This window comes from Antedon mediterranea, chromosome 11 (genome assembly GCF_964355755.1).
Source record: "Antedon mediterranea chromosome 11, ecAntMedi1.1, whole genome shotgun sequence".
NCBI lineage: Eukaryota > Metazoa > Echinodermata > Crinoidea > Comatulida > Antedonidae > Antedon > Antedon mediterranea.
This window is the reverse complement of record NC_092680.1, coordinates 18,341,365-18,363,337: the sequence shown is the minus strand read 5'-3', so window position 1 is coordinate 18,363,337 and position 21,973 is coordinate 18,341,365. Positions and strand designations below refer to the sequence as shown.

Genomic DNA, 21,973 nt, shown 5'->3' with positions numbered 1-21,973 from the left:
CACAAAATATCAACTTAAAATATTTAAAGACGCAGATGGTACTTAATGAAAAATGGTCAAAATGAGCCAGATTTATGACATGGGATACAAGGGTACCCTACCCTTATTAGTACGGTGCAAGACATATATCATTACAACATTTGTGAGACAGATTGTAGTTTTTGAGGTTTTATTTTTAAAAGGACCAGACCCCGGAAGGTTTAACAGATAGTCCAAAACACTCTGATAGCCAACAAGATGTCGATGACCTAAATGACTCTCTACTTGGTAACCAATATAGGGACACCTATATATTGGAAGTAAGTATAATTATTGATTTATTTTGCATTTTATCCCATAAGTTTCAGGGCTTAAAATTAACCTTTAAAGCATAGTGGCCAGTTGAAGTTGAAGGATGGTCGCCCTTATAAAAAATGGCTGGCTCTTGTTAATTTTTTGTAAATTTGTTTTTTGAATTTATCCCCACTCTTTCTTACTACTCATACTGTACCTGTTCCCGACATAAAACTCCACCCCTAAAATCCCCTTTTTTGGTACCTCACACTGTGAGATGGAGTGCGATTAATAATGTTTTCCTTGAAGGTTGTTGAGGACAACAATACTTTACGAGGGTGGTTCATCCAGCCGAAGCTGATCATTAGAGACCAATTTTTTCCGATTCCTAAAAAAATTCTTATTTATTTTCACCATTTAAGTTATTGTAAATGTATGCTTCTTTTTATTTCTTGAACTGTTTCTAAATAAATGTTGAATGTTAAATACATTTAAATGTAAAAATAAAATATGAAAATACATAAACATGTAACAATAAAAATTAAAAAATTAAATTAAAATAAATAAATAAATAAATAGAATTTATAAAGATAAAAGTTGATGATTATTTTGTGGTTTGCTGTTAAGTGCCAAGTTGTTTTTTGGCACATTTGTCATTTGTTTATGCTATTCAAGATACTATACTATCATTTTCTTTTGGTTTGATTGATTTAGATTGATGATGCTGATAATAAGGACATAGCTGATGCTTTGCTTGAACGAGATTTGCCAGCAGGTACAGTTAAAAATCTAATTTTTTATCTGCCTACCGGACCGGAGTCTGGGCTCAGTGTGAACGTAGATAGGCCATGAACATGTTTTTATTTCGACCCCTTAAATGATGAAATCAGGAAAACCAAATTAATCCTAAAAAAGAATTATTGTGTACAATGCTATGAAGATTTTGTACAATTTGTGTTTATTTGTGTGAAACGGGTATTAGGAGAGATGTCAACTGTAGTTTATTTAATACAATAGTTGTTTTTGTTTGATGAATTTTCTATTATAACATTCTTCATTCTAAACTTGGTGGTTTACATAATATGTCATTGTTATTTTGTAGGATTTTTTAGTTGCAGCACTGAAAAAATGCCAGGAGATCTCAACTTAACAAAACAAGTACAGGTTAGATTATTTGTTAGTTTTATTTAAAATTTAAAAAGAAAAGGTTCTGGATATTTTGAATATGAAATCTAACCGAGTCACATTGTTGGTGAGGTCAAATTAAAATAATCCACAAAATAGGTTGAAGCTATACTGTACTTTATAATAACATACATTCTCTGAGTATATTTATTGACTGTGAATTGTAAAAGAAGCACATATAATATACCTAGGGCCAACAAAGCGCAGTGGACCAGGTTTTTTAACATACAATAAACTACCAAATGGTTTCTTTGTGTCAAACTGTCAACTGTTACGGCCATACTGCGTTGAAACACCGGTTCTCGTCAGATCACCGAAGTTAAGCAGTGTTGGGCCTGGTTGCGTTCTGGATGGGAGACCGTCTAAAAATCGCGGCGGGTGCTGTATATACTGGAGAGTGATGGTGTAATGGTAATATCGGACTAGCATGGGTTCGAGGTTATCTGTACCATACTAATTGCATCCTTAGGCAAGGTGCTTTCCTCTCATTGCCTCGTCCTTCGGATGGGATGTAAAGCCGTTGGTCCCGTGTACTTAACAGTGCACGTTAAAGAACTTGGTACACTATTCGAAAAGAGTAGGGGATTGTCTCCCGGTGTGCTGATCTGATAGGCGCTGCACTGCTGGCTGCCGTGGGTCCGTGGAGGGCCTAATCCGAATTTCCTCAGTTTCCAGTTAAGCTTGAGGACAAATATGAATACCTTTACCTTTACCAAACAGAACTCAATTGTCAGTCAATGGGCAAGGCTGACAAATTACACCGAGACAACCCCTACTTTTTCGTTAAGATGCACTGGGTTCTTAAAGTGCACAGAAATCCGGATGTGTACACTGGACCATTGAAATCTTTTTCCTAGAAGAATTGTCGAGAAAAGCATTGAACCTGTGCTGCTATGACTTGTTTGCGGTGCCCCTGTCTTAACCGCTCAGCCACGCAACTCAGTGGTCTGAGATGATAAGAAGTGTGTATACAAATGCAAATTTCATTTATGGTTGTGATGGTTCCTAGTTGATTTTCAGGAACAATTAGATTTAAATTGAGAATATTTTGTTTTATAGACTTTGAATCTTGTTTGGCGGCAGAGTATGAAGCATCCAACGAATCAAAATATGTCACGAATATTTGAAACACTTCTTCAGGTAATTGACAGTTTTCGATTTGCAACGACCTATGACCTTAGATTATGTAAATTATCTTTAAATGTTTAAATAATCTGTAGTCCAGGCAATGGCCGACAACACATCAATGCGTCTGTCATTGCAAATCGAAAGTTCCCTAATAACACAATGATATGAATGTAGTTAATGTCCAGTTTTTTTTTATTGTAATTTTGTTACACTCATTACTACAATTAATTAAATTAAATTATTCTTATGCAAGACCTCTACACACTAAACTATGAAAACGATTCATTGCCCTTTACCAACGTAACCAAGAGTTGACCAATCACAAGCAACTGTTTGGTTGATCCACCATACTGTGATTGGTCAAATTACTTGTAACACACTTACATCCTTGCGTTGCGTCCAAGTGAGAACCAAACTTCCTCATGTTTGCCTACTGGCCAGGTTTTTTTTCTCACGACCAAAAAAAACAACTCTATTCTTAATTGTTTGTAATAAAGACTTTGTTTTTTGGAGCATCTTGTGTTATTTTTGTCCTCTGAACATGATTGCTACCTTCAAGAAGGATAGTGAATTTAATCATTTATGGTTATCCTTAGCAATAATTTAAAAAAAGAAGGTATCAAAGGACAAGTTCCTGGTAAAACGTTATTTAATATTCTTGTAGACCCTGTGCTTTAAACTGAGGGCGCTAAGTCCCTGTTGCTTATGTTCGCTACAATTTGATGTTGCTCTTCCTGAGGATGAAATTGTTCAGGTATGGATTAGTTATTGCAAATAAAGATACTGTATGTTCAGATCCATGGAATTATGCTTTCGTATCGCAAGCAATGTCTTTTATAATTATAATAAAATTATAATATTATTCATATTTGGGTAAACATCTGGTATGCAAGTGTAGGCCTAAATTTGTTTGGCTAGAGGCCAAATTTGTTGATGCATGATTTTCGTATCGTAAGCGTCGTTCACTAATCTTGTACCTTGAGCTGTCATAACGAACGAAAGATCAGTGTCATAAGAGGTGGCTTCCACAAATCTTTTCCTGGTTCAGACCAATGGAGTTGTACACCGCGTACAATACGAAAGCATAAAACCGTAGGTGTGAACAGGCCCTAAGAGAATTGTACATGTATAATTATTAAGAGTTATTATAGGTGACATACACCTGTTATGCATCACGCATCATTCACTAGGCTACCATGTTGCACAAAATGGTCATTATGTTTACAATAACCTGAGCCTACAATAGTACCACCAACCATTAAAAGTGAGGGGAAATAAAACCTGGCATGTGCTACGAAATCAACCAATCAAATGGCAAGGATAAAGGTGTTTTTTTAGTTATTATTATATTGTAGTAAGCGTCTTTTAATTTTAAATCACATTTGATTTGATGCTTTTTAGATATGGGTAACAGGTGCATTGCTAGCTGTATCAGATTCAAAAGGTACACCGAAAAAGAAAGGTATCAATTGTTTTACATCTGGTCATGTACATTAAATTATACAAATAATGAATGTTTTTGAGTTATATTTCAACTCGGCTTGCGCCTCGTTGAAATATAACCTTTCATCATTCACATCATGCCATTATTTGTACCATTACACGAATATAAAACATTCATTGTTTGTTTTATATAACATCTAAATAGATTCCTGTCTAGCCAAGGCGTACATTTGATTTACATTGATTAAAACAGTAACATTTGGTTTTTAATAGTTATATTAAATATTATTATTTATTTAATAAACGCACCTACTGTATTGTTAATTAATAGTACATGATGTTTAATAGTGCGTACTATTGAACGCCATGTGACCCACAATCGTCCAATCAAATGATAGGGAATTTATTTAGGTGTTATATTAAACTAAATATTTGTTTATTATTAGTCCTTGGTACAGAATAAGCTAAATGTAATGTTTACATTGGTCAGGAGTTGGAGTCAGTAGCAGGACTATAATTCTATTCCATTACCAACTTTATGAATAGTAAAACAAGAGAGGGTGCTATACAATTTTTTTAAATAAAAGTGTATCAACAGTATTAGGAAATTGGCATCTATAGTAAACAATAGATATGCCAGGTGTGTTCCAGACGGCAAAAGCAGGAAAAGCAAAATCTTTTTCCCATATTATACATCATCATATATTTCGAAAATAATAGGAGAATGACTCGAAATATTGAGAACCCTCCTGTGATTATCAGGAGACTAAGATTTGTCTACACTAACTAGTTTGACAAAAAAAGTATGATGTGGACAAATACCGTAGTGATATACCCAAATATGGTAGTGATATGACATCATGATGTCCATTTGGGCACATCACATTTTTTTGTCATAAAGTTTGATAGTTTAGACAAAGCTTAAGAATGTCTGGAAAAATTGACAGAATAAATAAAATGCCGCAGTGCAAGCTTTCATAAATTTGTCAATGTTTAATTATATAATGGCAATTCTTTTTTTTTAAATCTTAAAGGCTCTAGGAACTCTGATGACGCAGACCTCATGTTTGCAATGGAAGAGGTATCAATACCACAGCTGACGCAAACGCCAGTCAAAGGTTATTAATACTTTTATTTTGTATAACATCGAACAATAACAATTTGTTCAGAAATGAATGTATTTTGTACTCGCTTTCAAAGACCCTATTAAGTTTTGTTCTTTGCCTTAATTGGTAATTGAAATATTTAATTGAATAAATTTTAAATTTATTTTCAGGATTGAAAGCATCTTCAAAGTTAGACAAAAAACTACATATAAAGGTAATTACATTAAAACCCCTCCTTTGTGACACCCGTATTTAGGGAACACCCGTATTTAGGGAACACCCCTATTACGGCACACTTATATGTTTTAACACTACAGCCATTATTATAAGGTGATCGAGCTTATAAATAGCATGCAGTCATGCTTAGTTATGGTAATTTGGTGATCAATCCCAAGTATATATAACTACTGAACCTAGGACTATAGGCCATACCCCCTGAATAATCAACCTACTAGCCAGCTGACACAATGCAATTGGGGTCGCAAGTGTAGGCATGCTTTATTTTAAAATATGACATTTATACACGGTTCTCATGAGTGCTGTATACATCTCCACATGCTAAAATATTTGCCCAGTATCATAGAAATATTCTGTAATATGTGCATCACATGTGGTGCCTGTATTATATATGATATTAGGATATAAATGAGATACAATGTATACCGAATAATCCTATTAAAATGGAGAAATCTAGATACAGTAGGCCTACCGAGAATCGAGTGTTAATTTTATTCTAAATTCATGCATACAAAATTTGTCTATGGCTGTTTACTTTGTATCTAAACTATTTATTGAGCATTGATATATTGTATCCATGTTTATTTGTTGTTGAATGAAATAAAATGAATGAAGCTGTTTCCAGCTGTTTTACTTAATGTGACATATATTGTTTTTAAATAGCTATAAAAATCAATCCTTTATGTCTGAGCTTTTAACATAAATATATTAAACAAAATGAAAACAAATTAAGTTGTTTATTTGTTTTACAACTTGCTAGCATTAATAATACTACTACTGCTGTACTAACAAAGTTATTGTTTTTTCCAATTTCTATTTAATACGCTATTTATTTTTTGTCAAGGACTTATCAGCTTGCCGAGAGGTTCAGCTAACACCATTACCTAACATTCCAGGAGCACATATTGATGAATATCTTGGTTACATCAACATATTCTTTATCCGTGAATCAACGTCATTGATACAGGTAGTTTGAATTAATGAATAAAGATATCTCCGGTTGTATGCGAAATTTGTATAAATATCTGGTTTGAATAAGTGATAAGTTGAATTAATGTCCAGTTTGTATAAGTGCTAAAGTTGAATACAGTAAGTGCCAGGTTTATATAGATGCTTAGTTGGATAAGTACCCACATTGAATAAGTATCTAGATTGATAAGTGCCCGGTTTCAATAAATGCCCAGGTTGAATAAATCGCAAGTTGAAATAAGTACCTGGTTTGAATAAGTGCCTAGTTTTAATAAGTGCCAAGTTGAATAAGTACCCAGTTTTAATAAGGGCCTACAGTAGTTTGAAAAAATGTTCAAGAAAACTTTATTTGCGTTAATCATTATCTTTTTGTAGGGTGGTGGTGTAAATGGATTCATGCACCATTTTATCACAGAAGTAAATGCAATGGTACGATCACATGTAGCCGCATTAGGAGGGAATGCTCTTGTTGTTTACACCATGATTGATTGCATATTAATGGAAAACCCACATAAAAATCAGGTATAGTTAATAATATAACATATTCATATATTATCAGGAAAAAAAAAATATTTGTAATGATTTTTTTAAAATGTTGTTCAATACAGTGCCAATGTTTGGTAAACGTCAGCGGTGATGCAGTACATGTTCAGTATGATAGCGATGTGACGTACATTGGACAACGTGGTGGTGATTCCCGTGGTTCATCGCCTCGTATACTTCCGCAAAGTGGATCATGACAAATAGATGTAAACCAGTATGCTGTATACTGTATACCTTGAGTGAATAAATAATGATTATTATTTGAAAATAATTATTATAGTACCAGATTTTTTTTACCATTGTATATCAATACATGCAATATTACTACACCAGTACATGTGCTATGTAATAAAAACCCTTCATGCTATTTTATTTCTTGTTTAACCTCTATGTAAGCACAGAGATATTATAATATATGATAAGCAAAAATCAAAAACTGTTTTCTTTTAAAATTTATGATATCTATATATATTATATAGGAAGATTGCACTGATGAAGGGCTAGTGTTGCCCGAAAGCTCTGCTAACCTTTCTGGCCGTTTTACTTTATCGTTTTGATTTAGCTTTTCGCTTTTTTTGTATCTCCATTGAGATCCAGCCACTGATACCCACAGCATTGTAAATTTTTCAGTAATTTGCATTTGGATTTATGTTATATAAGATATATACAGTATAAGATGAGGGCGTATCAATTTGATCCCTAGTGCATGTGCGTACAATTGATGGGCTAGTGCTGTTCCGTCGTACCACGCCGAGAATGTTAAACAAGAGTTTCAATTCAATTTGAACTATACAATGAAAGCCCCAGTGGTCTAATGATTAGGACATCTGCATATCATGAAGATGGTCCAGATTTGAGTCTCGGTTGGGGCTACTTTTTCTTATTCTCACAGATTTCCTCATCTTTATCTTTTCAAATTAATTAATTTCAGTATATCACAGGTCGGTTTAAAATTCATGTTCTGTGCCTAATGTGTATACATTATATAAGTAAAATAAACTGTGTCGCACAGCCGCAACTACTGTATGACTCTCGAGACAGATTTGAACTATCGCTGAACAAACAATAATCAGTGGCGTAACTAAGGCCGCTAGATTAGGAACCCTAAGTGGCCCTCCAATGCTGGAAGCTGGGCATTTTTAGCCTTTTTTGTCATATTTTAATGCCCGGGGGCCCCTGGGTTTAGCCAGTGAGCGCTCATAGTCGTTACGCCACTGACAATTAATAAATGTAATAGTAACGTTTGCCAAAACAATTTTTTTCTTTATGAATGTAGAAAAAATGCCTCCAATTACCCCATACACACATTTTTCCTACTTTAAGTACAATTTCTATAAATCTCCAGTCTTCCCAAACCATTAGAATTATAACGCTCAGACAAAATTACAACAATTTTGTTACTCTCCACCACCACCCAGAAGTAGTGCAGAAAGTACATTTACAATTATACACCAGAGTAAACAAATAAAAGAGGGAGGCGTGGGGCGCAGTGTGTTGGATTACTGATTGTGAGATCGTGGTTCGAATCCAACTCTCACCGCATTGCTTGTATCTAGGCAAGACACTTTATTTACATTTTCCTCTCTCCACTCGGGTGTAAAATGAGTACTAGCTGCATTATGGCAGTATGTTTGCATACGTGTTTGATCCAAAAAATGACTGGGGTAATAATGTGCTATGTAAAGCGCTTTTGAGCATGATTACGCGTCATGAAAAGGGCGCCATATAATGTAGTAATTATTGTTGTTCATTAAAAGGTTCTCAATATAATGTTTTTTCTCGTCCTCTAATATCTCCAACGCTGGCATAGAAGAATAAAAGTTGTTTGTTGACGAGGAAAAATAAATGAAAAATACAAAATCGATCGAGCCCATAAATAACATAGCATGCATTCATTGTTAACCAGTGTAATTTGGTGATTAATCCCAAGTGAATTGGTCTGGCCTATAGCCTATAAGTCTGTTAGGCCATACCCCTAAATAATAAACATACTAGCCAGCTGACACAATGTAATTGGGGTCGCAAGAAGGCATGTTTTATTTTAAAATATGACATTTATACACGGTTCGCATGAGTGCTGTATATAATCACATACAACAATATATGACCAATAGCCTATCATAGAAATTCGGTAATATTGTGTATCACAATCATGTGGTGCCTGTATCATGTAAGGTTAGTTGTGGTATACTGTATGATGTTATGATATATTGGAGAATCACCTGTGATGTACCGATAATGGTGAAATATAGATACAGTTCCGAGAATGCACAAATCTACCTTTTATGAATGCGGGCCTGAAAAACCTTCCTCGAAAGGCCCTCGTGTCCAAATAAATGGGGAAGTTTCGATTTTGCGACGTCAGACCCAATTTGGTCGATTTTTGGTCCAGCTTTGATTAGGTATACTGTCGTGAGAAATTCGATTAATCAAGAGTCGTCACAAATCGAAAGCTCTCAATTGAGGCAACGATTATAAGCAACGCCACAGAATGTTGTACCGTACTCTTTACATTTTGGATGTGAGTGAGTTCACATCCCTAGATGTAACGCTGACGACGCAACGTGAGCGAGTTGACGACCAATAATGACAAGCGCCGACAATCCATGGCTTTTGATTGGTCGGTCACTTTTGCGTCATTGTGTTGCGTCTCTCATGGTGGTAACCAATCTAATTTGCGAGTTACGTATTTGCTGTTGAGTGTTTTGTTGAACATAAATGATCTGATTATGCCGACCCTAAATACACAATTTGCCGATTCATCAAAATGTACAATGCATCTACTGTAGGCTCAAGCAATAAGCAAATTAGTTGAATCTAATTGAATAAATTGCTTATAATTGAAGATATATCAAGCACCAATCTCTGATAAGTTTTTAGTAAATTAGTTCGGATAATTATTTTAAAAGACGTATTAAATGTTAAATGCTTTAGATGTTTTGTTTGATATGTTGTATAGCATCAAATGCATTTTCCAATTTTATCTTGTATTTTTGTACCTCAACCGGATCGAACTGGGGAGCTGAATAATGAAGTATCTCACGATTCAAAACAAATTATAAACTCCGCAACTCCTGTTAGGCCTAAAGGAAATGAAAATCGCATTTCGCTGTGGAAAATAAAGGTGCGATTGTTGTTTTCTGCGGGGTGACGTTAAATTGTTAAAAGTTGTTGAAATGGCTTATAGGTAACGTTTTACAGATTTTTGTTTAAAGTAATTAAAGACACAGAAAGTAGTGATATGACATCATATTATATATCATCCCTATATGGGAACATGCATCACATTTGTTGTCATTAAAAGTTTGATAGTGTAGACAAGGCTTAAGGCCTGTTTCAAATAGGCTAGTGTATTTGCTCAATATTTTATCTTTCTTTTTTGACTTATTTTATTGTTTTATACAGTATTTCTTTTTATGTATTTTGCATATTTGTATTGTAGGAGCCCTCGTGAGACAGTGTGTTTCTAGGACAGGCTCGCCCTGTAGTTATTATTGTGAAATAAATGTGTATGAATGAATGAATAAATGAATGAGTAGTGTAGACAGAGCTTTACTGCAATCAAACACGCATAATAATAATAATAGTAATAATATGGAATAAATAGGCATACAAAGCGAATAGAAAACATGTAGGGTTACAGAAATATTTATTAGCACACACTTGTTCATCGGTTGATAAACAACAGGTAATACAGATACATCTTACACTTGCACGGCCCTAGGATTAAAATGTTATGATTAAAGTGTAATCAAACTTATGCGTAATCTTTCTTTTGATAAGATGTCCCTCAAAACTTGAAAAAATAAAAATGAATACAATAAATACTTTGAATACGACATTTTGTGATTTTAATAAAGTTTTGCCAAAAAAATTCGCTTATAAAAAAAGACAAAATAAAAACAACTAAAACCAGTTGACTTCAATAATTTGCATCTAGTTGATTATATTGTTTATCCAATGTAACTATTGTATATGATATTAATAGTGCCTATTCAACAACAAAATATTATTTCATTTGACCATATACTTAATTTTATTATACAAAACGTTGAAACCACGTTAATTGTAATCATCTATAGATTCGTGATCGCATTTCGTGGGACATAAAATTACAAATATTTAAATACTACCGACTACATTATACTCACAACAAACAATACGATTAGGAGATTGGTTAGGGTCTATGATACAGTTGGTATATGTGAAACACATAAGATCCTTCATCACGTACACATCCTAGATCGGCTATCCTTCACGTATCACTTATGTACGAAAAAAACCGCGCAAGGGGCACATTATGATATACGTATTTTGTTAAAGATGTATTGTCCATTTGACTAACTTCCAAAAAAATAAAAAATAAAATATTTCGAAAAAAAGTTGGTCATTTTGAAGTATCATAATAGTTATTAAATTTCACCAAAAATTAGTCGAAAAAAAAATCATTTAACTGTAAATACAGACGTTTTTTGTTCAAAATATAACTTTGACTTCCAGTCAAAGTTTTCGATCAAAACATATCTCATAATGCAACGCGCTTGTTTGGCTACTATGCATAATCATAAAACTTCCTCACGATCTGTGAAAACACTTTCTCAACCGTGACGAGTTGTAAACAATCCTAATTAGCATCATGCATAATGCATACTCGTGGTTTGAAATCTTTGTTTACTTTTTTTTCCAGAAATGTAATCGAATTAATTTACCTGTTAATTACGTAAACTTGTTGTGTTTGGCTCGAATTTTCGACTTAAAGTGAATAACTTTAATATTACTTTGATATGGCCAATTTAAATTTAGAATATTTTGTTCTTCATTTGTTAAGTTTCAAGGGACAATACATCTTTAACATAATCAGATGAACATTTGATCATACGACGAAGAGTAACACGCATAGTAGGCTGTGATAGTATTATGGCCAATGGGTTCATAATACTGTTTGCATACTTAAATATATACGTTACCGTGAATAAAATACTTAAAGGTTCATTCTTTGATTCAACTGAGGGCGTATGTTGCTGCCAAGCCAAAATGATAGTTGAAATAGAGTAGCCAGACCAAGTAAAAACAAAAATTAGTATGATAAGAGAAAGGGTTAAATATGTTTTGTTACTCCCGCGAAACCATTTCTTTTTCTTCTTTTCTTCTTTACCATTGCCAGTTATTCGTCCACCTTTCGACTTACACATTTGTGTATCATCTGATAAAGTGCTTGTTTTACTACTTTTTCTTTCAATTTGTCTGTCAGATGTAGCAGATTTTTTACGCGTGGTTGTAGGTTTATTACAATTAGAGGATGTAGTAATCTTGTCTGTTACCAAATGTGGAGGTATATTCTCACATATTGTGGAAATTGGTCTGTCACCGTGAGATATGGGAGATTGTGTATCAGCATAAGATATATTAGTTTGATGGTGAGAAGGTGCTAAAACACGTATGTCATTTTCAGATTTAAGAGTTTTGTCTGGTGTATCGGAAAGTGTTACAGTTTTCTTGTTGAAAGACTCAATAGTCAATGAGTTTTTAAATGTCGTGGCTTGCTCGTCAAAGGAGTTACCGATTGGTAAATTTACGCCTTTTTTGTTGAAAATTTTAGTTTGTTTTTCGGAAAATGTTATTTCTCCATTGGACTTTTTGTTGTCTGTTGGTAATTCACCCGGGCTGTCGGAGGATGAGCGTCTATGTGAGTTGATGTGACATGCGTTATTTTGAACAAGGGCATTTCTGTTAACTGGCATCTCGAAACCAGTATTTATGTATTTACAATATGGATCGATTTCTGATAATGTGCCTATTTTATGATGCAGATTACTATCCGTTATTCCTGTTAATGATGTAGACCTCATTTTAGATTTATTTGGCGAGTTTAAACTTATTAATGATTTGTTAGAATTTCGTTTCTTTAACTTATAAAGTATGTTTCCGTAAACTAAACTAATGATAAGCCAAGGGCCCCAGAAATATATGCCGGTCACAAAGGCAGCAGACCAGACGTAGTTGTAGTATTCTGGCAGTGTATAAAAACTCTGGTTTTCAGGTTCTTGTAAAATGTCCAAATATGTTTTCAGAGGGATCCATATTGCTACAGAAACCAGCCAAGGCGAAGCACACGTGACCGCTGTCTTTATTTTACTTCGGTTAATTCTGTACTTGAATGGAAAATATATTGCATACAGTCTATCAAAAGCAATAGTTATGATGTTAAGGTTGGATGTTAGTAGAAGGATGTTGTGGATGTCTTTGACAACCAGACTTCCTTTGATACAATGTGGATCATCTGGAAGAGCGAAGCAAATTCCTCCAATCAGAACGATCAAACCCGTTGCTAAGTCTATCATATTCAAGTTTATAATGTACCTGTTGGCGTATGTGCGTAGTTTCTTCTCTGTCATAAATGCTAACAATGTAGTAGTATTGACGAGAATAATCGTTACACCGACCAAACAAGTGCTTGCAAGTATTGATGTTCCTTGTTGACTGTTACCATCTTCATACGTTGTTTCATCAATCGTCAAGTTGGTCAGATTATCCATGATTCTCTAAAATAAATTTCGTTCAATCAATCAATCAATCACTCAATCGATCGATCAACAATTGATCGCATAGAATTACCTTCAAAATACGAGTATTAAGACCATTAATGTGATAGGCTAATTCTTCGTTGTCTTTTACTATTCAGAACCTCATTAATATCTTATATAATAACTTCCACAAAAACGGTACCATTATGACGTCATAGGTTGGGACTTTTTTGACGATTTTAAAGTTATTAATGCTTTGTTAGAACTACGATTTTTTAGCTAAAACTAGTTTGAAAAAAAAAGTGTGATGTGCCCAAATATGGTTGTGATATGCCCGAATATATTAATATGACATCATTATAGGTACATCACATAAAGTTTTAGACAGACCTTTACAATGTATATTTTTTCGTGATGATCATTGTGATGATGATAGACCTAATTCTGATTATTATTTACCTGGGTTGGTCAACAGTTTCAAGTAGTAGTTTCTTTTTTCAACAACGTCTTATTTTGATCGTATTTTAAAGCTAAATAAAGTCGATTTCCAAACGATTTCTACTCCTCTTGCACCTTTTTAATACAAATTAATATTAAATTAAAGTTCATTAAGCAATCGAACATAATCATAAGGTAACTATAATTAAGTGTAATCAAAATGTTTTCGACGGCCCAAAGATATTGGAACTGACTTGCTGAATGCGAGTCGACAACTAATAACATTTGAATATCTAACTGAACTGCCATCCATTAACAAATTAGTAAAAGTAAATCATAATAAACTTTATACTTAATTCCTGTAGGCTTAAGTGGTTTTTTGTTACCTAAATAAAAAACCAAAGAAATGAAAATCGATTTTGAAAAGAATAGTATTATTTTGGTACCTCTTAATTTAAAATCATAATTTGAGACTGACTCGATTGAACGCTACTAGCGTGATGATCGATAACAGTTTGTCGTGCAGTCCAACCACTTTAAACGAACGTAACAATTCAACAAGTCCTAACCTGCATGCAGTATACCACCAACGCATATACCCCACGAACGTAACATAACGCGACATAATGCGAGATAAATGACAACTTAAAATGGTGGTCCTAACTCAATAATAATAAGACCTAAATGTATTCCTAGTAACATTTTATGCAGTAAAGATATACAGATCCAAGTATTTTTTCATTAAAATTGTAGAATTATAAACGAAATGTAGGCCTAACAACTGATTTGTGGAATTCAAATAATTAAAAATGAAGATTCGGAAATAACAGAATTGGGCAAAAAATATTCTTAATAAACAAGTTGGTATTTAATATTAAGCATACTTACCGTACTGAAGAAACCCGATGTTTTACCTAGATTTTGATTTTTCGACCTTACACCACACTGGAAAGATTACAGAATGAATTGCCAGAGAAAGTGTTGTTTCATTTTATTTAATGCGTATGTATTCTAGAAAATACTGCAGTCACATGATTGGCTAGTCTATGAAAATAGTTTGTTTAAACTTCTTGTATATTTTATAATAATAAATGCTGAAATGAAATCACAAGGCTGTAAGTAGGCCCTAATTAAGTGATATATCACCATTTTTAAATAGATTTTCGTTACGAAAACATTGATGTTCAATTACTAAAATCAGGACTAAAATTAAATTGACCTTTAGAACAAAGATTGTTATTCAGAGACATTCGATATTTTTATCTTTCTCACTAAATGTACTTATATTTTATAATGTGTTCTTATTGAAATTTGACGGCGCTGTATAATGTACTGATATATTAAGAAGGCCCTGAATACTTTCTCTTTTTTTTGCGGCTAGAAAAATACAGTTAAAATATATAAATTAAGCAATCAGAATCTTAGAGAATTACCGTAATTATACAGAGACCACCAAACGGCAGATACGATACGAGAATCGTGATTTTATTGTCGATCGATTGATTTTGATTTCAATATTATTAGGAAAATCATCAAAAAAATACATACAAAGTGATAACATAAATTACTGACACTAAAAATAAATATATTTATAAAAGATAACTATGCATTTGCTGCAATGAATAAGTATTGTTTGAGAGTTGTGTACTAGCTGATTAATAATTAGTTTATGGAAAATGTAAACCTGTGACTGTGTCAACTTTGTTGATCAGTAACCATGGTTACTTGACTTAGAAATAATTATTACGTAATTAAAATACCTGATTATTTTGTTGTCACGACCAACAACCGACCTCTGTCAGGTCAATCGATGTGTCAAAGGTCATCACCTGGACCTCCTAGAAACCATCAGCCTGTGTTGATGTGAGTAGCCAGAGCACACATCGCAATATCTCAGCAAGTCCACTAAACTATTGGTAGTTACAATTCAAAAGCTTCTTAGTACTCTTTGAACCCCTTCTTTGAAATACCCCCTTTAAGGGGACACTTTCCATTAATAATACCTGATTATTTTTAATTGGAAATTGGTATCTAATTTTAGCTCTATAAGCATTGTGTTATATGATATATTGTATTGAGGGTTTTCAAGTCAATATGTTGAAATAAAGTATATCGTATACAACATATTTATAATCGAGAACTGAGAAGCAGTTCTTTTCAGAACTATATATAGGCCTACGTGATGTAATTTGCCTTTTTGTTAGCACGGTAGCATCCACAATGTTTAAGGTATCATCCTGAATGTTTGGGTGTTAATAGTTATATACTTGCATAACATGCCTATTGATTTTCAGAAATATTAATATATTGGTTACGTCACAAAAGCTTATTATAATAACATTTGACTTACCTCTGTATTCTTTTAACAAGGACTGAAATATCAAGTAGTGAGTCTTCTTTTCCCGAATACAGTTTACCCTGATTTATTTATTTTACTTCACTCGGTTTCTAAATGCTTTCATTTACTGCCTATCGAAAAGATTTTTCAGAATAGCCCCAAAAAGCTTATTTATTTATTTCCATTGGGATCCTTTTTATAATCTAAAATAAATAATATAGGCCTAAACGTTACAAAGTATTGCATTAAACACACAATTATAACAACAACAATAATATATAAATAAGCCTAATTAAAAAGACTATGAAAATAAATGCGATTTAACAATTTTCTTAAAGTTACTCTTGTTTTCAATTTGCTGAATGGATTGAGGTAGGTTATTCCAAGCCTTTATGCCTGTATAATAAAAAGTTTTAGGAACTGAAAAACCATTGACACGTATAGTCATATTGTTGGTTAGATGAAAATCTCTTTTAAACTTTTCAATCAAATAAGGTGCTGATTTTCCATAAAAGATCTTATAAACATGGTTTAGCTTTGACAACTTCTACCTTTAGACATAATTGATCGATTTGGTTCAGTTCGTCTTTACCAATATGTGTTCGATTATTTTTATTTAATATAAACCTAGCAACTTTATTTTGAGTGGTTTAAAGTATTTGTTTACGTTTTTGAGAAACACCTGAAAACCAGGAACAACATGCATAGCCAAAGTGACAATGAGTGCAGAGATTCCCTGATCTCAATTCAATATTAGTTGAAATTGTGGACGTTATCGTGCAAACAAACATGACAAAACAATTTAAAATGGGTTAAAAAGTTCCCGAAATTATTTACGTTAAGATAAGTTTGTACAATAGGGTTGGTGAAAACTGTCCATAATAGGTTACTTTTCTGTCCATAATAGGTTACTTTTCTGTCCATAATAGGTTACTTTTCTGTCCATAATAGGTTACCTTCTGTCCATAATTGGGACTAAATGGCGCTGCTGTTTGTCCATAATAGGTACCAACCCCGCTCAGTTTGTAGGCGAATTTATTTTCGCAAACCGCATGTGTTCCCTGATCTCAATATTGGTATAGGACACATTCTTTCGCATCGCAAGTGTGGAAAAATGAAACTGACGCTGTTCGTATGAATACATTTGTCTATGTAAACGGGTTTAATATGATGACTTGTATTCTAGAAGACAAATAAGTTAATTAAGAGATGGAATTTTCAATACATGTTTCTCTAAATACAAGAATATCACTCTTTATCTAATCTCGCAAAAAATAAAAAACAATTGATGATGTAAAACATAATTGATTTTATTAAACTCAAAATAAAATATCATTTATGAGTAGCATCATGTAGGAGGCCTACTCTCACAACAGTTTAATAAATAAAATAAAAGTTATGTTGACGTAAAGCTTGACATTACAATTCTATATACAGATCTAGAACTACATAATAAATCAGTAGGAAAAAATATTATAATTATTACTTTTAAACATTCCATTTTCTGTAAAGGCATCTTTTTTTGTATTTTATTCTGGTGAATCCGTTGTTGGCGGGCTAACTATTTTCTTTAAAAATTCTTTTTTTCCAAATTCCAACCCAGTATGACAGGTGTTGTGTTTGGTGGTTCTGGTGGTATTGGGAGGTCTATAGCATTAAATCTTATAAAAAACAAGTATAATGTTGCTATTCTTGGACGTAATCTAGAAAAGTTACATGAAGCACAAGATTATATTGAATGTGAGGCTTCAGGTTAGTGTCAATAACACCAGGCAATGAAGTATTAGTAGTAGGCCTACTAGGCCTAGGTAGGCGGCCCCTAGTAGGCTAGGCCTTACGCCCGGGTCGCATGCGCGCGCCCGGCCGGGCCTAGTAGTACTAAGGGACCGTACTATGGGTGCTGGTCAACCCGTACCCAAACCAACCCGTACCCATGCCAACTCGTACCCAACTTGGCTAACCCGTACCCAAATAATTGGTCAACTCGTACCCACTTTGGCTAACCCGTACCCAAACCAACCCGTACCCATGCCAACTCGTACCTAAATATTTGGCTTACTCGTACCCAAGTATTTGGCTTACTCGTACCCATTTTTTGGCTTACCCGTACCCATTTTTGGCTTACTCGTACCCATTATTTGGCCTACTCGTACCCAATTTGAATAATTACTTGTAATGATTTGATCGGCGTAAAACTAGTGGTATGCTTTTGCCGTATGAATATTTTTATATTTAAATTGTTTATTGATTTGATTGTAGACTTCGTTTAATTAGGCATATATTTGTTAACATTTATTTAAATCTAGTATTATAGTTTTATAAACGTATGTTTGATGTGTCTTTTTTATTTACGTAAGAGAACATTAATTAATAAAAAAATATTTTAACTGTTGTATAGTTAGTATTACAATTCAATTAAACCCAGGTAAAGTACCAACAACGTATAATTTTATACTTATCAATTTTTATTCTTTTATTTTATTCTAATTATCTTCCCTGATTACATTCGATCAAGTAATTATTATTTCTATTGTATTTGGTATATTTAAAATTGGTTGAATTAACAACACCCTGTTTTAAGCAAAAAGCCTGCTATGGGGTCGAATTACTCGTAGATTTCGTGTTACGTGTTTTTGCTGACCGGGATTAACCTTTTATTATAAAAAAACACGCATTTATAGGGCCGGCGTCAAAGAGACGACTTAGTAATGACGTATGATCATTTTCCATATATTTTATTTATTAATAATTCAGTGAAATGATCATATACACGTACTGTCGTACTGTAAGGCAATTAAACATTTTGGCAGATTTTCTTCTATAACAGCTACGTGTTTTTGCTGAATGGGGATTCCTCTTTATTATTAAAAAAAAAACGCATTTGTACGGGTCCATTTGTAGTGTGTCCAAAAATAGGCAACGCAATGTGGCGTATGATCGTTTTCTATTTATTTTTTTTTCTTAAATAATTCAGTAAAATTATCTGTTTTTTTACGGTAATTAAACATTTTTGGTAGATGTTTCCTCAATAACTTACAGCTACGTGTTTTTGCTGACGAGGGATTCCCTTTTTTTTTTAAAAAAACGCATTCTATAATGTGTCAAATAAGACAAATGAAATGAACTACGATCGTTTTTCCATGGCAACGGATGTCGTCTTATTTACTAAAATAATATAAACGTTCTGAAGGCCTACCTACACGTGTCTGAGTACTTACGTATCTGTCAGCGATAAGATGATTTTTTAAAGTTTTAGTAGTATTTATTTCGGTTTTTAGTCATAATAATACAGTAATAATCATTATAAAATGAAAACGTAATAACAGCAAATGTCGTCGTTTGTAATTAAATGTTAAATTATTGGAGGTTAGTACCTGTAGTTACCTTTTATTATTACTCTCACATCCGTCATTGTATACTAGATAAACGGCAATAATCTAATCTACTACTAAATGCTCATAGCATAGCAGCAATGAGGCTGGTATCCACTTAAATAGTTTCGTGGCTTTAAAATACGAGTGACTATTTAAAAATGTATTAAATATTTTCGAAATGTTAAAACAGTTTAATATTTTCCAAAACTTGCAAAACAAAACAACAAAAACCATTCGTTTTAAAACGATTTTCAAAAAGCACATTACTTCATTATCTGTAAAATAAAATGAAAATACAAATTATGTATAAAAGATATTCATGTTTACTTTTAATAATTCAAGTTTTCATCATCACAGACTAGTGGGTATTTCAATTTCCATGTACTACTATTCGTAGAAAATAATAGATAAATAACTCATAAATGAAAAAAAAATGAATGCAGCACAGCCGACCACTGACATCTTCCACAGAGCCATATAAAACAGCGCCCTCAAGTATTAACTTTACCAAATACGACGTACGCGCGCAAATACGATGAAAGCTGTGCTTTTTTCGTACGAGTCTGTACATATTATTATACATTTTAGGTCAATAGTTTTTGCCATTATAATATCGAACATATGATTGGTATGTAAAAATTTAATAAAACTGGGTTTAAATGTAATATAAATATACTTTAAATAGCATTAAACTTGGGTACGGGCCAGCCAATGATGGGTACGGGTCAGCCAATGATGGGTACGGGTCAGCCAAAATTTTGGGTACGAGTAAGCCAAAATTTGGGTACGAGTTGGTGGGTACGAGTTGGCATGGGTACGGGTTGACCTGTATTCCCGTACTATAGACCTTGGCCATTTAGCTACGACGTGTTTCTCAGTATGCCCTGGTTGGGCCGTAGTTGAAACTATACAGGCTAGGCCTACAATACACCCACTATTTGTGTATACTATACTGTATAAAATGTGTAGGCCTATTTATGATGACAATTATATAACTATTGTATTTTATTATGTGTGTTTCTGTTGCCTTAAAACGTGTTTTGATTCTAATTTGTTTAGCAGATAACTCTGAAACACATGGCAGTGTCTTACCAGTAGTATGTGATGTTACAGACCCAAGCACTGTAAAAAACGGGTTGCAGACTGTAGAAGAGTCATTTGAAGGAAATGTTGATGTCATGGTTAATGCAGCCGGTATCACGCGAGATGGACTCCTTCTGCGGACATCGCCAGATGCCATCGAAGAGCTGCTGCACACCAACCTTCTAGCATCAATAATCACCAGTCAGGCAGTCTTAAGGGGCATGGTGAAACGGAAAAAGGGATCCATTTTGAATATTGGTATGGATTGTATGCATGAACCAGTTCAGGTGCTATTCAATAGACATTATTTATGACTTCTACATTACATCATACAGCCAGTGGGGGTATCTAATACTTGAAAAGAAGAGGAAACATGGTTGTGTACTAGGTGCCATACACCCATACACAAATGTTTTTAATATTAATAATAAATGTCATCTGCATTGTTACATTGTGGAAATTTTATTTTTTGAAATCTATATTTTCAGCTCTGGAAATTGTGTATGAACCCTGTTTAAAAATTACAGTATACTTTCCCCATATTTGTAAAACCTTCAAATGTAAATACCTGCATGTTTGTATATAACAGATTATAATTTCTTCATATTTTAGGGAGTGTTCTTGGTCTACGTGGCAATACAGGCTCAACTGTTTACAGTGCCACTAAATCTGGCCTCATTGGATTTACTAAATCATTAGCTAAGGAGGTAGCCTCAAAGAATGTCTCTGTCAACCTTATCGCTCCAGGTACATAATACTAAGTTTTATAACACACCTGATTGTATTTGTGCCATTTGATTAGTTAATTGTGCATCACATGCCGTTCGGTAAAAAGGTGTCGACACAGAACTCGTAGTAGAGCTGTAGCTTAGTGATTAACATGCTTGCCTTCCAATCTCAAGGTCCGGGGTTTAATCCAGACTCTTTCAACTCCACTCCCTTAGCCTCAAATGAGACTTAGTTGATAAGCACAATAAATTATAAAATAGTTTATCCATCCTGTAATTGGCGAGTTACTTGCTGTTGGATGCGTAAGAAAAAAAAAATTAAATTCAACTGCAAGAAACTTATGTCAAATTGTCGAGCAACTAAACATAACTGAAAGGAACCAGCGAGTGAGCGCTTATGTCCACACTGGACCTGATTGTAACTAGTCGTGGTTACCATAACAAGTGCGAGTCGTAATTGTATAGTTAACCAGTATGCACGACTGCTTACAAGAAAACATCGAACTGACCACTACTGGTTACATTACGCTTACTACATGTGTGACGCAATTAAATGTTTTCAGTTGCGCTCAAATTGCAGTTGCTTGGAGCGTTTACCTCAACC

At 33.6% G+C, this 21,973-nt stretch overlaps 3 protein-coding genes across 10 annotated transcripts in view; 2 read left to right on the top strand and 1 right to left on the bottom strand.

The window, feature by feature from the left end:
- Positions 1-10,323, top strand: part of LOC140061948 (C2 domain-containing protein 5-like) — a 38,644-nt gene extending 28,321 nt beyond the window's left edge. For 2 of the 4 annotated variants that reach the window (XM_072107968.1, XM_072107969.1), the window contains exons 23-33: positions 183-299; positions 988-1,048; positions 1,376-1,437; positions 2,518-2,598; positions 3,251-3,340; positions 3,988-4,048; positions 5,064-5,147; positions 5,306-5,349; positions 6,217-6,339; positions 6,717-6,863; positions 6,950-10,323. In XM_072107968.1, the coding sequence (XP_071964069.1) occupies positions 183-299; positions 988-1,048; positions 1,376-1,437; positions 2,518-2,598; positions 3,251-3,340; positions 3,988-4,048; positions 5,064-5,147; positions 5,306-5,349; positions 6,217-6,339; positions 6,717-6,863; positions 6,950-7,081 (1,002 nt within the window). In that variant the 3' untranslated portion in view covers positions 7,082-10,323. The remainder of the gene's footprint in view (positions 1-182; positions 300-987; positions 1,049-1,375; positions 1,438-2,517; positions 2,599-3,250; positions 3,341-3,987; positions 4,049-5,063; positions 5,148-5,305; positions 5,350-6,216; positions 6,340-6,716; positions 6,864-6,949) is intronic. The other 2 variants (XM_072107970.1, XM_072107971.1) reach the window with 2 other exon arrangements.
- A 1,384-nt stretch (positions 10,324-11,707) lies between these two features.
- Positions 11,708-13,420, bottom strand: LOC140062039 (uncharacterized). The gene has a single exon (XM_072108082.1). The coding sequence runs from the start codon at positions 13,418-13,420 to the stop codon at positions 11,708-11,710; it is 1,713 nt and encodes a 570-aa protein (XP_071964183.1).
- Positions 13,421-17,784: 4,364 nt separating this feature from the next.
- LOC140062499 (3-oxoacyl-[acyl-carrier-protein] reductase-like) overlaps positions 17,785-21,973 on the top strand; it is a 48,755-nt gene continuing 44,566 nt past the window's right edge. For 3 of the 5 annotated variants that reach the window (XM_072108748.1, XM_072108747.1, XM_072108745.1), the window contains exons 1-3: positions 17,785-17,936; positions 20,618-20,899; positions 21,254-21,388. In XM_072108748.1, coding sequence (XP_071964849.1) covers positions 17,789-17,936; positions 20,618-20,899; positions 21,254-21,388 — 565 coding nt within the window. In that variant the 5' untranslated portion in view covers positions 17,785-17,788. The remainder of the gene's footprint in view (positions 17,937-20,617; positions 20,900-21,253; positions 21,389-21,973) is intronic. The other 2 variants (XM_072108749.1, XM_072108750.1) reach the window with 2 other exon arrangements.

What these genes read in the sequence shown, in the direction of transcription:
- LOC140062039 (XM_072108082.1), bottom strand. Translation starts at nt 13,420, where the DNA reads ATGGATAATCTGACCAACTTGACGATTGATGAAACAACGTATGAAGAT.